Below are 19,086 nucleotides of genomic sequence, written 5' to 3' on the forward strand. Positions count from 1 at the left end.
CGAGTTTGTAAATGTAGTATATCTTACGACCCTTAGTATTCTCCACCAAATAATACTGAAAAAATTCTTTTTGGAAATCTCAGCAACATCTTCATTACAGAATTCCATAGAGAAAGCAAAAGAAAACCTCAGGAATGTTTACAATTGGCCTATAAATAATGAACTTGTACCAATCATAAAAATATTAATTTTATTTAAAGTGTGAAAATACGAGGATGTGTGGAAAAGTAATTAATCCAATTTCTTTATTATATTCTCAATATTGGTTTAGGTATTACATTTTAAGCATATTACATAGTCCAGAATGAGATTTTCACTCTGCAGCGAAGTGTGCACTGATATGAAACTTCCTGGCAGATTAAAACTGTGTGCCGGACTGAGACTCGAACTCGGGACCTTTGACTTTCGTGGGCAAGTGCTCTACCCACTGAGCTACCCAAGCACGACTCACGGCCTGTCCTCACAGCTTTACTTCTGCCAGTATCTCATCCTCTACCCTCCAAACTTTACAGAAGCTCTCCTGCGAACCTTGAAGAACTAGCACTCCTGAAAGAAAGGATATTGGTAGGGCACTGGCCCGTGAAAGGCAAAGGTCCCAAGTTCGAGTCTCGGTCCGGCACAGTTTTAATCTACCAGGAAGTGTACACTCCGCTGCAGAGTGAAAATCTCATTCTGGAAACATCCCCTAGGCTGTGGCTAAGCCATGTCTCTGCAATATCCTTTCTTTCAGGAGTGCTAGTTCTGCAAGGTTCGCAGGAGAGCTTCTGTAAAGTTTGGAAGGTAGGAGACAAGATACTGGCAGAAGTAAAGCTGTGAGGACAGGGCGTGAGTCATGCTTGGATAGCTCAGTTGGTAGAGCACTTGCCCGCGGAAGGCAAAGGTCCCGAGTTCGAGTCTCAGTCCAGCACACAGTTTTAATCTGCCAGGAAGTTTCATGAATATAAGGTAACTGAAAAATTGGGGCTCATACGGAGGCAAACAGACAGTAGTTTTTCCCTTGCTGTATTTGCAAGTGGAACAGGAAATGAAATGACTAGTAGTGATACAAGATACCTTCCACCATACTTGTTGAGTACGTATGTAGATGCAGGTGAACTGTAAAAAATATGGTTATAACATTCAACTGCAGGAAAACAAAAGTAATAAGTTCATACAAACACCTGTTTGAAGAGTTGAGGATTCACCATATGAGTAGAGCTATTAACTCATTACCATCTTTAAGGAAACTATGAATAATTGTTACACTAACAGTTATGCTCAAGATCAGCCAACAAAGTCGGCCTTAACTTACAATTATTAATTTTTATCATGTAAGTAAACATTACAATAAATTTTTACTAAACAGTAGAGGATTGTTACCTAAAGACAAGTAAAAATGTTGGTATTGGTAAAATATGCAGAATTGTGTGTCTTGTGAAAAAACTGTGCGCCAAGAATCTGTAATGGAAAAACTAACTGCCACCTATGTGTCTAAGCTCAGCGTCTCTTTCAGTAAAAAGTGATGTTTATTCATTTTTCAGAGAAAGAAATGGGAAATGACAAAGAAAGTAATGGAGAGACAGGGATACCATCATGGTCCTGACGTCAGCTGAAAGAACGTGTGTGCATTATACAATTATCTGTAAACCACCAGGTATGATTACTTAAATTTAGATGAATTTGTTTGAGAGTCTCTTGTCCTACAGTCCACAAATTTACAAAGATCCTTTGTCCTGTTGAAAACTAATTTAAAGCAACTGCATGAAACTTCAGTGTCTCACAATTTTCAGTATCTGAGAGTGTGCAGTTAAGTGTGCAAAAGTAACTTGTTAATAGAGAATACAAGCTTGGTTTTCCTGTTCTTGTGAACACAGGAGAAAACTGTGTTTCAGGGAATTTTGTTACACATTCTCATTTAATAAGTTTCTTGTGGTGGCCATTTTTGCATCAGCTGCATATATATTACCGTGGTTGCTCATTAAGTTTTTCATTTATCTTGTGCACCTAGACGAGTTTCACCTTAGTTACAAGGCATCTTCAGTGGGTATAAGATCAGTGTCTCAATCATCATTTTTAATGGTGGTGGTGTGTTGGGGCTTATGGGCGCTCAACATCGAGGTCATCAGTGCCCTGACACACATTAAAAGGAACGAATGTGGACAGACCTAAGAAAACTAAAGCACACACTCAAAGAAAGCAGGAAAAGAAGGAAAATGCTACGTAAGAAAGTAAAACCTAAGGAAAGGGCAAACATAGCAACAAGCATGTCACAGGAAATTGTTATTGGCTGGCCACTTACATAAAACATGAGTGGGCTTGTCACACAGTGAGCAAATTAAAATCCTCTCCCTAAAATCTTTGTAAAAACATTTGACAGGGCACAGAACTTTAAAACTTTAACCACATTCGTCCGAGTGTTGCCTAAAAGAGATGGCAGGTCCGCTGGCAAGTCAGCCCTGACCCGCTGGTCAGAAAATAAACCGCAATCCAATAAAACGTGGCGTACAGTGACCTGGACGCCACAAGCACCACACATTGGAGGGTCCTCTCGCCGGAGCAGGAAGCCATGCGTCACAGGGCTGTGGCCTATTCGAAGCCGAGTGAGGAGAACCTCGTCCCGTCGATGGGGCTGAAAGGAAGTACACCACACACGTGTTGTGGGCTTGACTATACGGAGCTTATTGTCAGTCACTCCCAGCCACTCATCCTCCCACCGACAAATGACCCGTGAGCTCAACAGCGAGGTGAGTGCATGCAAGGGGATAGCACACTGAGATACTTGTGGGGCGAGACGCCTCCTTGGCTGCGAGATCTGCCCTTACATTCCCAGCAATGCCGACATGCCCCGGAACCCAGCAGAAAGCTACAACCTTCCCCAGTCGCTGTAGTCGGAGGAGGGCATCCTGGATGGTCTGGACAATTTTGTCTGCCGGATACAAACGTTGCAATGAGTGAAGGGCACTGAGTGAATCGGAACAGAAAAGAAATTTAGGAGAGGAAGAATGTCTCGTGTGCTCCAGTGCCCGCAAGATCGCAAACAATTCTGCATCAAAGACAGTAAAAGCCTGAGGCAGTCGGACCTTGAGGACACGATATGGAAAAACAACTGAGCAACCAACAGAATCCCCTTGTTTCGACCCATCCGTAAAAACAGCTACATAGTCGTGGTGCTCAGATAAAATGGCAGAAAATGCTGCATTAAAAACGGTGGCAGGAGTGCAATCTCTCTTGTACTGCAATAAATCTAAAATCACTCTGGGCCTCTTCAGTAACCAGGGTGGCAGGCGGTTAAAACCTTGGATTTGGGGTTGTACAGACTCCACACCGAGGGACTCTAGTACACGTTGCACACGGATCCCAAATGGCAACGTAGCCCGGGGACGACGGGAAAAAAGGCGGTCCAGAGGTGGGTGGGCAACAAGATGGTGAGCAGGCGATCTGGGAGCTGCAAGAAACTTACAAGCCTGGGGCACCAGCAGGAGCTGTCGGCGGATGGTAAGTGGCGGTTCGCCAGACTCAGCACAGAGGCTGGGTACGGGACTGGTCCAATAAGCACCTGTGGCCAGTCGGATCCCAGCATGGTGAACAGCGTCAAGGATCAGCAGATAAGATGGCCTCACTGACCCATATACTGTGCACCCTTAGTCCAGCCGTGAACGCACAAAAGCTCCATAAAACTGTAGGAGACGCGCCCTGTCCGCACCCCAAGACCTGTGGCTGAGGCACTTGAGGATGTTCAGTGCCTTTAGCGTTCTGGCTTTCAAGTCACGTAGGTGTGGCAGCCATGACAACCTGGAGTCAAAAATTAGGCCCAGAAACCGCACTGTGTCTCTAAAATGTAGGACAGTATCCCCCATATGCAAGGCAGGCAAAGTAAAAAGATGACGAGAACGATTAAAATAAACACAAACACACTTTTCGGCAGAAAACCGAAAACCCGTCTTTGCAGCCCACTCCTCTAACCGCCGCACTGTTAGCTGCAACTGACGGCTCACGGTTGCAACACTGGAGGAGGAACAGAAAACAGCAAAGTCGGCCACAAATAAGGAGCACTGTACTGGACTCCTCACTGTAGATATTATACTGTTGATGGCTATGGCAAAGAGGGTAACGCTTGCTCAAAGCGATCAGACAGTGTGTTACCAACGCGGGTCCGAAAAAACCGCTGAGACAGGAAAGACTGAATGAAAATCGGGAGGTGGCCACGAAAGCCCCATTGATGCATTTGTGCAAGAATACAGTGTCTCCAAGTAGTATCATATGCCTTACTGATATCAAAGAAGATACCGATACAGTGATGCTGACGGAGAAAAGCCTGCTGAATAGCCGCCTCTAGGAGGGTCAGGTTGTCAACCGTGGACCGAAATTTTCGGAATCCACATTGAAAGCGGCTAAGGAGCTGTCTGGTCTCTAACAGCCAGACCAGACGCCGGTTAACCATCCGTTCCAGGGTCTTTCCGACACAGCTTGTCAAGGCGATACTACGATAACTACCGGGACATGCGCGGTCCTTTCCTGGTTTGAGGAGAGGGATGAGAATTGCCTCCCTCCACGAGGTGGGGAACACTCCTGTCTGCCATATGAGATTAAAACATTCGAGGAGGATTTCCTTTGACGCCACTGGCAGATGTCGAAGCATGGAGTACCGGATGCGGTGCAGTGTCAGAAGTCTCAGTAAGTGCCGATTCAAGTTCCCACATGGAGAAAGGGGAATTGTAGGCCTCAGAACTGTTCGACCGAAAGTCCAAGGTCGCTCTTTCGACAGTCGCACGTAGCGACGAAACGCTGGATCCTGATTTGCAGTGGCAGTACTTTGTGCAAAATGCTCTGCCAGCGTCTGAGCAATGGCTCTGGGTGTCGTTTGGAGGCATCCCTGGTTCAGGACAGCAGCTATTGGTAAACGGATATGTTTACCGGAAATCCTCAGGATGGCTTCCCATTCTCTTGTGGAACAAGTGGAACGGCTGATGGAGTACAGGAACTCCTGCCATGACCTTTCCTTGCTCTCTTTAATGACTCGGCGTGCCCTGGCTCTAGCGATTCGAAAGGCGGTAAGATTGACCGCTGTTGGGCGGCATTTAAATCGGCGAAGAGCCGCACACCTGTCCCAGATGGCTGAACGGCACTCTTCTGTCCACCAAGGCACAAGGCGCCGCTTAAGAGTGCCAGAAGACTGTGGTATGGGCAGGTCAGCAGCATGATGGACCACAAGCGTGATGTGATCCACCCATTCCTGTACGTTATTGTGGCGGTCAAAGACAGCCAACCGAGTGAACAGTGGCCAGTTAGCCCTGTCAATCATCCACGATGGTGGCCACTGCTCCAGCGATACACCATCCAGGAGATGAATGCGAATAGGGAAGTGATCGCTGGAATGAAGGTCGTCAATGACCTCCCAGTGAACAGAGTCGGTGAGGGTTGGAGAGCAGAAAGATAGGTCAATGGCTGAGAATGACCCTGTAGCAGTAGAGAAATGAGTCGGAGTACCTGTGTTGAGGATGCACAACACTTGAGATGTTAGGAGGCTCTCCAAAATTCGACCTCGAGCGCAAAGAGAAGTGGAGCCCCACAGGACATGATGGGCATTGAAGTCTCCCAGGAGGAGAAATGGGCGAGGGAGTTGGTCGATAAGATCTGTGAGAGCGTCTAAGGTCATTGCATCCAGAGGTGGTAAATAAAGGGAGCAAAAGGTAAGCCTCCGAGGTGAATGAATTTCAACTGCAACTACTTGCAGGTCAGTATCCAGGGGGAGAGCAGAGGAGTGGTGGTCATTATTGACAAACACAGCGACTCCGCCTTTGGCCTTTTCTCCAGTCAGGTCATCTTTGCGATATGACGTATAGCCCCTTAGTACAGGAGCATCAGATGGTTTTAAATGTGTTTCCTGTAAACACAAGCACAGGGGGCGTTGCCGTGCTAGGAGGTTCAGTTCCTCCACATGTGCCCAGAATCCATTCATGTTCCACTGTATAATGGGAGCCATCTATCAGGGTGGTAGTACCTTCATTCTCACTTTCTGTTGGGGAGGAGTGCCAACAACAGGTGGAGGCTCAGTTTTGGGGCGAGATGATTGCCCCAGTCTGACATCAACCTCCATCGCCTCAGAAGAGGAGTCGAGAGATACGTCAGGGAGAATGACATCCACATCAGGAGACTGTGTAACTGCAGTCTCCTTTAGTGGGCGAGTCTTCACCTTTGTCTTTGGCTTCGATGTTCTGGCCTGAGGTGGCATTGGAGCCAAAACCTCAGAAGCAGTAGGGGGTGTAGCAGCGCTGGGCAGTGCACAAGACTGGACCCGGGAAGGGGCAGGAAGTTCCATGATGTCAGCTACCACAGCCTGGTCAGAAGGCCGGGGGGAGGCAGCAGGCTTCACAGGAACGGCAGCAGCACACGTACATTGACAAGCGCAGGTGCTAGTGCTGACAGTAGCAACCTCTGTTTGTGTAGCGGCATCGGTTTTCAAGACTGGTTGTTTGAGAACGGAAGAAAAGGAAGCAGCGAACATGGGCGGCTGCATGGACTTGTAGATTTTCTTCGCCTCACCATACGGGATGCGTTTTGTAGTGTTTAGTTCCTGGACCTTCCGTTCCTCAAGGAAAACTCTGCATTCCCTACTCCACACAGGGTGATCCCCAGAGCAGTTGACACACTTGGGAGGAGAGGAGCAACCAACTCCCTCATGGGCGGCTTTACCACAATTCCCGCAAGTGGCTTTCCCTCTACAGCCGAGAGTAGTGTGTCCAAAGTGTTGGCATTTAAAACACCGCATGGGGTTGGGGTAATAAGGCCGTACACTGAGACGTAGGAAACCTGCCTTCACATGCTCTGGCAATTTGGTGGTGTTAAATGTAAGGATAAATGAGTCAGTCTTTATGAGAGCACCATCCACCTGTTTCATAATGTGTTGCACGTCGACAATTCCTTCCCGGGACCATTCAGCCTTCAGTTCGTCTTGGGGAATGTCAACGAGATCTCTGCAAGTCACAACACCCTTGCTGTAGTTCAAGGTGTTGTGAAATTCAGTCTCTATCGCAAACTCCCCAAGAAATTGTGCCTTCTGAAGGTTCTGGACTTGCTGGAAGCTAGATGTTTCAACCAACAAGGTGCCATTTCGCAAGCGCTTTACAGATTTTAATGTGCCAGCAATACCTTCTAAGCCCTTCTGTATATAAAATGGCGAAACTTTTTCGAAACTCCCATCTTTTCTTTTAATTATGAAAAACACATCCTGCGAAGCAGCATGCGTTCTGTTACTATTACCTGAATCAGGAGGACTGGCTACACGAGCCCTCTTGTTGGCTTGGGTGTTAGAACCCACCAGCGGTCCACCCTTTCCGCTGGCAGGAGAAGAATAAAAGTTCGAGGGTTCCATCTCGGTCCCACGAGCAGCTAGGGAACTAGAAGTCCACCTAGACAGAGCCCCGCGTGCCTAGGTAAGCATTATACAACTGGGGCGCGGCAGGTGCCCCAGAGGTTGCCCGCTTGCGACTGTTCCCCCCCAACAGCCATGTATCTTATAGGCGCGCAGCACACCGTAAGATTGAGGGGTTTTTATAGAGGTTTACCTTCCTCGCAATCCAGGCGGTCAAGCCAAGATTACCATTCCCCGCAGCACACAACATTCCACCGCCGCGCCATGCGGTGGTCGCTGAAGCATGTCCGGGGGTTACAGTGACAGGAGACTGGCGGCGCTGACCAGTCCCCAGCTCAGGACCCCGGGGTCGCCAAGCCCGTACTCAGCAAATGAATGCTGAGCCCCTGGGGGGATCATTTTTAAGCCAAACAGCTTTTTATAAGGTGACAAACTGGTGTCACTGTTTTCAATGTACAGTAATTTAACTGTGACAATGAAAATGATAACTATATGTTGAAAATAGTGACCAAATGAAAAAGTGCAAACTTTCAACCAGTTTGTCACCTGAGAGAAAGCTGTTTGGCTTAAAAACAATGAATTTGGCACTGAACTGACACCCACTGTAGACGCCTTGTTACTAAGGCAAAATGAGTCTGAGTGCACAAGATAAATGAAAAACTTAATTTGCAACATGCAAAGGGTAGTTTGCTTTTGAACTACTGTAATTTAGTCTCATTTGCTTTCATAAAATAATATGTTACTATTACCTGAATCAGGAGGACTGGCTACACGAGCCCTCTTGTTGGCTTGGGTGTTAGAACCCACCAGCGGTCCACCCTTTCCACTGGCAGGAGAAGAATAAAAGTTCGAGGGTTCCATCTCGGTCCCACGAGCAGCTAGGGAACTAGAAGTCCACCTAGACAGAGCCCCGCGTGCCTAGGTAAGCATTATACAACTGGGGCGCGGCAGGTGCCCCAGAGGTTGCCCGCTTGCGACTGTTCCCCCCCAACAGCCATGTATCTTATAGGCGCGCAGCACACCGTAAGATTGAGGGGTTTTTATAGAGGTTTACCTTCCTCGCAATCCAGGCGGTCAAGCCAAGATTACCATTCCCCGCAGCACACAACATTCCACCGCCACGCCATGCGGTGGTCGCTGAAGCATGTCCGGGGGTTACAGTGACAGGAGACTGGCGGCGCTGACCAGTCCCCAGCTCAGGACCCCGGGGTCGCCAAGCCCGTACTCAGCAAATGAATGCTGAGCCCCTGGGGGGATCATTTTTAAGCCAAACAGCTTTTTATAAGGTGACAAACTGGTGTCACTGTTTTCAATGTACAGTAATTTAACTGTGACAATGAAAATGATAACTATATGTTGAAAATAGTGACCAAATGAAAAAGTGCAAACTTTCAACCAGTTTGTCACCTGAGAGAAAGCTGTTTGGCTTACAAACAATGAATTTGGCACTGAACTGACACCCACTGTAGACGCCTTGTTACTAAGGCAAAATGAGTCTGAGTGCACAAGATAAATGAAAAACTTAATTTGCAACATGCAAAGGGTAGTTTGCTTTTGAACTACTGTAATTTAGTCTCATTTGCTTTCATAAAATAATATTTGTTATATAAATAACTGAACCAAGTATATGCCTATAACAAAGAAAAACTATGCTTATTTATTTTGATTATAGGAAGGAAAATAAACAAACAATCAGGTTGCACCTATGAAATTGGTTCATATAAGTTTAGTGTCACGCATAGTTTCACTTACCTTGGATCAGCAATAAACTGTACACACAATGTTCATCTCTGGGATCCTAAAACAAGTACGTCTGCCAACAAGTATTACCATGGCCTCAGAAGGCATCTGAAATCTAAGTTGCTGTTCAGGAAAACTTAAGTTATGATGTATAAAATAGTGGTGAGGCTGGTGCTAACATATGGTGCAGAAATCTAGACATTAATGGAATTTGATGAAAAGCAACTGGGCACACTTAAAAGTAAATCTTGGGACAAATTCTTGGAGCAGTGAAGAAAACTGACTGGCTGCAAGAGGAAATTAAATTATGAATTATATAATGTATATGATGAACCAGACACTGTCAGTGACACTGAAAGGCTGGAATGGGCAGGATGTGTACTGAGAGCTAATGACAGAATGATTAAGAAGATATTCATTGCAGCACCTTAGGAACAGGGGGATTGGAGGACCAAAGCTAAGGTGGAGGAAGATGTCAGAAAGGACACAAGGAAAACTGGAATTCACAGCTGGAGGGGTCTTACACTAAACAGGAAAGAATGGAATACACTTCTATGGAGCGCCAAAGCTCAAAAAGGGGCAATGTCTCACTGATGACATCTAATATCCTTTTAACAAATTGTCAAACTATTTGTTCCAAGTGCCCCCTAGCAGCTAAGGGCTTCATAATAATAGGCCAGTAGTAGCTCTTCAACCACATAAAACTGTAGTCGTATCAAACAAGTCCCCATTTACAACAATTTCTCAAAGTCACATGTGTTGTATTAGAGATGGTTACCTTATGAATAAAGTCAGGTTTCATTACAACTAGCAAAGTTAACCATGTAACAAGGTGTTCCACTTTCATATATTTTAAGAATTTCTTTGCAGAGTTTCAAATAAATGCACCGCCTGCTGCTCCGTCCAGGACTGTGGCATCCAGATGTACTACCTAACAGCACAAGAAGATCATCCAAGAAGAGAAATTTTCATTACTGCGGGCCAGAAAGGAAGAATGTTAAATTGCTATAAATGTTGTGAGTAAAATCCCAGAATTTCTCATTTATTAACAACAATAGAGCATATATGATACTAGGAATGAAATCTAGTGAGGACCAGAAACAAATAGCAGGTAAATATTACGTTTAGGGCAATACAGTATACTAAGTATTAACGTTTCACCCAGTTCATGACACTTTTTTGGTGGTCCATGATAGCTGCTTTTTCATTATCACACTTGCAAATTTCCCTCCTACACTTAATGAAACAATGTTAATGGAAAGAGAAAATAAAATGTGTAATTGAGATATAGGGCGTTGGAAAGGTGTGGGCTTTCAAGAAATGTTTACAAACATTACACAATATCCTTTCTTGACATCTGAGCACACTAGTTATGAACTCGTAGAAGTTATTAAAGATTAGAACAATTTGCACTACTGTTGTTCTGTCTCCTAACAATAACACACAATGTGTAGTGTCATTTATAGTTGCATTATCGGACAAAAACAGGAGGAAATATACATTATTTATTTTTTTTTTTTTTTTTAATCGCCTGAAAAGTGTAAAACGGAGATTTCATTGTATACATCTCGACATCAGCTAGACATCGACACTGACAGCAGATTTATTGATGCATGGAATTGTCAGTGCTAGTGAAATTATTAGTGCTTCCCAACATGAAATAATTTTAGTGAACATCCCTAGTCAGTCATATACTGTAGTCACTTGCTTTTATGGGCTAACTACCCCAGTGTCAAAATGCTTCTGGGAAAACTTTAGGAATTCACTAGTAAAATTCTGAAAACTGCTATGGCAACATCAGCTACAGAATGAGAGAGAGAGTACTGCCCAGAACACTTCACTTCAGACAAGTACAAGCCAAATAAGTTTGCAACAGAAGAGAGACCTTGCACCTTCCACCCTGGTTCAACAGTCATATTAGGAGACCAGTGCAAGAAGAGTTCAAAGAATTTGAAAGCTACATCTTTATCAACTAAATTGGGGAAAAAAAAGAAGAAGAAGAAGAAGAAGAAGAAGAAGAAGAAGAAGGAGAGAGGGGAGGGGGGGGGGGGGGGGGTGATGCCAACAGAGAGGTGTACAGTGTACACCGCGTACATGTTGTAAAGCGGCTTGTAGAATGTTAAAGAAGATGTAAGCGAAGTTCCTTGCAAGCTAATGTGGTCTTTCACAATGATGTGTACTGTAAGCGTTAACAGGACCACAGGTTGTTCTACACTGTGGTGAAACACACACTGGTCTGCCATCACTAGTTCCTTCACCACAGAACAGTTTTCTTCAAGACATATAGAAGGATACTATAGTAATCAACTTGGGAAATCAAAGAATTTTATTTTATCACAAAACTTGGGTGTTGTCTATCTAAAGCAAGGTCCACAGTCAGTCAAGAAGGATCATAACTAAAACTCCTCTCTCTCTCTCTCTCTCTCTCTCTCTCTCTCTCTTTCTCTCTCTCTCTCTCTCTCTCTCTCTCTCTCTCTCTCTCTCCCTCTCCCTCCCCCTCCCCATCCCTCCCAACCTCTCTAAATGCTAAGTGTGTTTAAGAGTTATAACAAACATGATTAGAGAAGCTTAAGTTCTTGGCTACAGTGCATGTATGAACAGGTGTAAGCAGACAAAGAAATGAGCTGTGATACGCCCATCTGGATCCTCAATTTGGTCCATTTTTTAAAGGACTTGTTAGTGCCAGTACACTACACGAATCCATGAATCATCAGGCGACACCCAATAGCAATTGCTTAAGAGCAAGTATCAAGTATGCGGAGAACACATCTGGACCACCACTCCCCCCCCCCCCCCCCCCAAAAAAAAAAACCACACACACACAAAATTACAAATACATGAGAACAAAAAGCACATTTAAATTTCATGACTAACAACTGTGAAGTAGTAACGCAAACTGCTGTACAGGAGACAGGAAATCATGCAGTTAAACAAATAACAGAACTGTAAACAGGAACAAAGACACAACTGAATGCTGTAACAAAGAAGACAGGCATAAAGTGAAAGGATGAGGATGTTTTAGGAAGATAAGAAGAACAAGAAAGCCAGTTGTATGTACGGTTCCATGTGCTCCTTAGAGGCTGAAGCAACATATACTTTCACTAGTTTCTATGTTTACGTATTCAGAGGAAGTAAATAAATGTCCACTGACATGGATATACGGAGATGCATGTTTGTTGAAGACAAATATGTAGCAGTGTTCTTGTTACAAGACAGACTATCTTGACCATATTTTATGCAAGCACAAATAAAAGCTTCAAATCGATAGTGAATAAGGAGAAACTACACATACAAAATATTTGTTAAAAAAAGTAGAGTGAACACTTTCTCCCCCACTACAGTCTACAGAGCAGGATCGTTGACATACTTTGATGGGTTGTAGTCCTGTGTTGACTGTGTCATCATTGCCTGGATTTTGTCTTCTTCACTAGCATCCAAGCTTGATAGATCAACAGCCTGAAACACAAGAAAACAGTTTTGCAAGTGACAAAAGTAGTAACAATTATATATCAACAAATTTAACCATTCAATATATTAATAATAAATGAAAAGCACCAGTTATAATGTTTTTCTACCAAGAACCGACGGAAGATTGTTAATATCATTCAATATATTTTACGACAAATTTAAATTGCCCTCCTCCTCCTCCTCCTCTACTGTTTCTTGACCTCAAAAAGAATCCTCCGCCTCCTATTCCTCTCTTGTTTCTTGACCTCGAAAAGAACATGGATGGAAGAAATACTTAGGCATGCAGATCTTCTGCAGTTTCCTACTGCATATTACCTGACTTACTAACAATAGAAACAACAGCTCTGCACATCTTAAAAAAGCACTGAAAGTTACGTTATGTGAATAACTTTCCTCATACCATTAAACAGTTGAACTTACTACCCTCTTACACGATGTTCGGTAAAGTAACAGATGCACAGGAATACTCTACCACCAGCAAAACATTTTTCGACATATTCATCGCTCTATCAACAGAAAGGTCAAACCGAAGTCAGAAGGAAGAAACTGGGTATGGACCCGTTTAAGAACAACACATCCTGACTTTTGCCCAAAGGGCTCACTAAAAATACAAATCATAACGTTATACTTTGACAATGGGAATGCACTTTTTCATCTACATTTTACCTACCTGCTACTACAGACCAAAATGTATAAATCTTACTATCACAGTTCTCAAAACAATCGAAGACAACAGTCTGTACTGGAGTCCCATGATTTCATCCCTTGAGACCCAGAACTACAGCTGCAAACCAAATGTATGTAAAATGAAAGACAAATACGTGTAATATGAAATACAAGCCCCTGACTAAAAGTCACACTGTCTGCCCAATCACTGCAGCAATTGCTTCTCTTTTTATGAAATGCAGCCCAATAGCTGAGTGATGTTCTAGGTTTGGAGTTAATGGGGTGGGAAAGGTTGCGTTCAGTAGTGGCTAGGCCACAGCATTAGCGATGTTAGTGTAGGAGGTGGCACTGACGGTTGTGAGCAGGGCTTAGGGCATCCACATCAAACCCACCAACAAGCAACAGTACCTCCATTATGACAGCTGCCACCCATTCCACATCAAATGGTCCCTTCCTTACAGCCTAGGTTTTCATGGCAAACGAATCAGCTGCAGTCCGGAATCCCTGAACCATTACACCAACAACCTGAAAACAGCTTTCGCATCCCGCAACTACCCTCCCGACCTGGTACAGAAGCAAATAACCAGAGCCGCCACTTCCTCATCCCCTCAAACCCAGAACCTCCCACAGAAGAACCCCAAAAGTGCCCCACTTGTGATAGGATACTTTCCGGGACTGAATCAGACTCTCAATGTGGCTCTCCAGCAGGGATACGACTTCCTCAAATCCTGCCCTGAAATGAGATCCATACTTCATGAAATCCTCCCCACTCCACCAAGAGTCTTTCCGCCGTCCACCTAACCTTCATAACATCTTAGTTCATCCCTATGAAACCCCCAAACCACCTTCCCTACCCTCTGGCTCCTACCCTTGTAACCGCCCCCGGTGAAAAACCTGTCCCATGCAGCCTCCCACCACCACTTACTCCAGTCCTGTAACCCGGAAGGTGTACACAATCAAAGGCAGAGCCACGAGTGAAAGCACCCACGTGATTTACCAACTGACCTGCCTACACTGTGAAGCTTTCTATGTGGGAATGACCAGCAACAAACTGTTCATTCACATGAATGGACACAGGCAGACAGTGTTTGTGGGTAATGGGGATCACCCTGTGGCTAAACATGTCTTGGTGCACGGCCAGCACATCTTGGCAAAGTGTTACACCATCTGGGTTATCTGGCTACTTCCCACTAACACCAACCTGTCAGCCCTCCGGAGATGGGAACTTGCCCTTCAGTATATCCTCTCTTCTCGTTATCTGCCAGGCCTCAACCTCCGCTAATTTCAAATTGCCGCCGCTCATACCTCACCTGTCTTTCAACAACATCTTTGCCTCTGTACTTCCGCCTCGACTGACATCTCTGCCCAAACTCTTTGCCTTTACAAATGTCTGTTTGTGTCTGTGTATGTGCGGATATATATATATATATATATATATATATATATATATATATATATATATCTGCTTGTGTCTGTGTATGTGTGGATGGATATGTGTGTGTGTGCGAGTGTATACCTGTCCTTTTTCCCCCTAAGGTAAGTCTTTCCGCTCCCGGGATTGGAATGACTCCTTACCCTCTCCCTTAAAACCCATATCCTTTTGTCTTTCCTTCTCCTTCCCTCTTTCCTGACGAGGCAACCATTGGTTGCGAAAGCTAGAATTTTGTGTGTATGTTTGTGTTTGTTTGTGTGTCTATCGACCTGCCAGCGCTTTTGTTTGGTAAGTTTCATCATCTTTCTTTTTAGATATATTTTTCCCACATGGAATGTTTCCCTCTATTATATATATATATATATATATATATATATATATATATATATATATATATATATATATATATATGTGTGTGTGTGTGTGTGTGTGTGTGTGTGTGCGCGCGCGCGCGAGCGAGTGTATACCTGCCCTTTTCCCCCCCTAAGGTAAGTCTTTCCGCTCCCGGGATTGGAATGACTCCTTACCCTCTCCCTTAAAACCCACATCCTTTCGTCTTTCCCTCTCCTTCCCTCTTTCCTGATGAAGCAACTGTTGGTTGCGAAAGCTTGAATTTTGTGTGTATGTTTGTGTGTCTATCAACCTGCCAGCGCTTTCGTAGGATAAAGGCAATAGACTGAAGTTGCTGGTACACAAAGGCCTTGTTGCTACTGAACACTACCTTACCCAGTGCCGCTGACTCCAAATCTACAACTGCCTCTTTATCACAGTGACCAACTATATCCTTGCCCTTAAATACTTCTCCTTTGAAGGTGTCACATACAAACAAATACATAGTGCAGCAATGGGTACCTGCATGGCTCCATTCTGCATCAATGTATTCATGGGCCATATAGATGAATCCACCCTAACCAGCCATAATCCCAAACTGGATTCAGAGTCATTGATGACTTTCATGAATTGGATTGAGGGTGAAGACATCCAACCCACATCCCTCCAGAACCTCAACAACTTCTCTCTCATCCACTTCACTGGGTCCTCCTCATCCCAATGAGCCACATTCTTTAACTCCACTTCAATGATTGCTACATCAGAACCTACATCCATACCATATCTACAAACTACCGATAATACATTCTACTCCAACACCTGCCACCCACTCCACAACAAGAAGTCCTTACCATGCAGCCTAGCGACCTGTGATCATCACAATGTCTAGTGATGAGCAGTCCCTCTCCAAATGCTAAGGATTTAAATGAGGCCTTCCAAGTCCAGGATTTCCCCTACCATTTTGCCCAGAAACAGATATTACCGTGGTGACCAGTACAATGAGCACCAACAGCTAGCCACCCAAATACATCATGGCAGTGTTATTCCAGTCCACATGAGGCAGGAATTCAAACTGGCCAGCATACTAGCAGGTAAACAGAGGGTGGCACCAGTGTCCTGACCTGCAGCAGCTCCAAGGCACAGTTTTGCTGTATGTCCCACACTTGAAAAGTTTTAGACTTAACACCAGTATTACAAACTTCATTCATACAGACGTCAAAAGGATTTTCAACATTTGATTGTTACTTTTTGGAACTTAATTTATTTGAGGAATCACTCAGTCAAGAAAATTTCTTTGATTTCCTTGTTCTTCAGAAGTTAGTTATTAAGTTAATACCAAATGTGTGCAGTTATTTCATGTTGCAAATAAAACTGTTGAATGGTATATCTGGTGAAAGTGTCATGTGAAGGAAAGAAAAGGCAGTATCAGTTGGAGACGAGGTTTAAAAGAACAAATTTTCATTCCCAGCATGTTGTTCCAGGTAGCCATTACAGACTTCTATGATTTCTCCAATATGGCCACAGCCAACAATCCAATGGATCTGACACATCCAGTGCTCATACTACTACAACAAATGCAACAAACTGCTGCTAGAACAACTGAGAGCGCTCACCACATAGGGACAACAGGAATGGGCTGACACAACCATGTGCATCCGACTGATGTCATCATGATTTCCAGTGTTTAAACAGAAGGCCTGCTATATGGCTTGGATGGAGCAACACTTCATCAACCACCCAATCGAAGGTGACATGCAGCAATGTACATTATTACTTGCCAATGCCAGTCCTCTTATTTATCAGCTGATATGACAGTTGCACCCTGAATCAGAGTTGCACTCCCTATTGCATGCTATGCTTAAAGTTAGCCTAACAGAAAATTTTGATTTCTAAGTCCATGTGGCCACAGCCCCACACAATTTTTTTAGCCGCCGCTAGGTAACATCAGAATCTTATAGGGAAATGATGGCACCACTTTAAGGTTTATCATGAGAGTGTCATTTCCAATGTGCCAACGAACAATGGAAACAGTCATATGCGTCCTCATGCTGTTTCTTTTCAAAGGCCCTAAGCCAGCATTCAGGGGAAACAAAAGAGACTGAGTGATAAATGAATATGTCAGGAACAAAATTGGAGTAGAAAAGCTGAATGAGAGAACTGAGAAGAATAGTTTAAGATGGTTTGGACACGTATAGGGAATGGAAGATGGAAAATCACCGAAACAAATGATGGAGGCCAAGTCTGAGAGCAAGAGGGAGACCTAGAGCAAGATGGATTGACTCAACAGGGTGTATACATGGACAAGCATTTTTTTCTGCTTAAAAATACACTTTTTCCCAGGTGAAAATACACTTTTACCGTGTTAGGTATCAGAACTGTAAAATTAAAATGCATAACTCGGCTTAAAGTACACATTCGTAAGTCCATATTAACAAAGAAATAAGCCCCAACCTGATATTGTGTTTTTCATTTGGTTTTCGGAATGCAAATGTTCTTGGAGTACCAGTACTGTATTATCTCATGGTTGGTTCTTTATTATGGCATAATGCCATATGTGCCAAAAGATGATAATGTGCACTTGAAATTCAGCAAAAAGTTGAAAATAGCCAATAGTGCTGAATGAAGCACTTCGTTTCAAATAAACTGATTGTCTCTGCAGAGAAGATTAATAAAAGCCAATTCTTTTTTTAGCAAATCAACAAGAATGACTTCATTGCTCTGCAAGGCGATTACTGCTCAATTGCCAAAAACATGGAAATAAAATAAATTCAAGAAACAAACTAATAACATATTTTAGCCTTCTTTAATTATGTGAATGTATTTTAATTCACTTGATACCTCCCAGCCACAGAAAACCATTTTATTTTTATTTTTATTTGGTGAGAGAGATGTAAATGAAGAGGAAACAGTAAAATCGCTAAACATAATAAAATGTGGATCACACAGAGATTACCCCCTCCCCCCTATAATTGAGACTGCTCTGCGAATTTGCGAATCTGACAGCTTGGGCATGCCAAAAAAAATTTTCTGGGTAGCATCTGGCATCTTGTTGCTACTGCTGATACAGCTAACAGCCACATTTCAAGTAGCCAGAGGCAGGAAAAGGTACTGCTCCTACACAACTCAACTGCGCATGCGCATGAGTCCGCTGGCTACTGCTCAAACGAACCTAATATTTAAAAAATTACAAAAATTTAAAGAAAACTAAAACACTGAAAAATTCCCGGAATTCCAAAAGTTCCTGGTTTTCTCCTGGACGAAAAAATTCCCAGGTTTTTCCTGGATTTTCTGGTTGTCCCAGGGCATATGCACCCTGCTCAATAAAAATCAGTTTAATAAGAAGGAATCTGGACTGGAACAAAACAGTTGCATAAGAAGAATGCTGAAAAGACAGGGGGGGGGGGGGGGGGGGAAGGGGGGGGGCAGTGGAGAAGTGCCATAAATATCTCCTGGCCTGGTGCTGGATAAAGAAGAAATGAAAACAACAATGAGCCTGTGAAAATAACTGATTTTCAAAGTCACTGAATAATTTCACTGCTGCGTTATTGACTTGCATCCATTCTGGGAATATCAAATTGACTCTCACACATTCAGACAGTATCTATCTGCAAAGGTTTTCTAAAAAGAAGTGCCTTCAAATTTTTATGTGAAAACTCTTCAAGCTTTTTTTTAAATAAAACTAACATTATTAACATTCTAAATCTTTATTCTTCATGTCTACATATTTATTTCTCAACATAGTCACCCTGACGATGAACACATTTCTCCCAACGAGAGACCAGTTTGTTGATAATGTCACTGTAGAATGTTTTGACTTTGCTGATAGGGCCTCAACCTCATCCCTGCTTGTACCGCTTCATCACTATCAAAGTGAAGTCCTCGAAGATTTTGGAAACAGGTGTAAATTGGATGAGGCCAAGTGGGGATTGTATCGAGAGTGATCGATGACTGTGAACCTATTGCATCGTATTGTTTTAGAAGTTACAGCAATTTGTGGTCTGGCATTGTCACACTGAAGGAGAAGGTGCTCCAGGTATGGACAAACTCTTCAAATTCGAAACATAGTTACTTTACACACTACCATGTTACATGCTTCAAT

The 19,086-nt window shown here is 43.6% G+C and overlaps 1 protein-coding gene across 3 annotated transcripts in view; it reads right to left on the reverse strand.

The window, feature by feature from the left end:
* The window catches only part of LOC124775813 (E3 ubiquitin-protein ligase RBBP6), a 421,473-nt gene that overhangs the window by 280,488 nt on the left and 121,899 nt on the right, over positions 1-19,086 (reverse strand). For all 3 annotated transcript variants that reach the window (XM_047250645.1, XM_047250646.1, XM_047250643.1), the window contains exon 6: positions 12,459-12,547. In XM_047250645.1, the coding sequence (XP_047106601.1) occupies positions 12,459-12,547 (89 nt within the window). The remainder of the gene's footprint in view (positions 1-12,458; positions 12,548-19,086) is intronic.

This window comes from Schistocerca piceifrons, chromosome 2, assembly GCF_021461385.2.
Source record: "Schistocerca piceifrons isolate TAMUIC-IGC-003096 chromosome 2, iqSchPice1.1, whole genome shotgun sequence".
NCBI lineage: Eukaryota > Metazoa > Arthropoda > Insecta > Orthoptera > Acrididae > Schistocerca > Schistocerca piceifrons.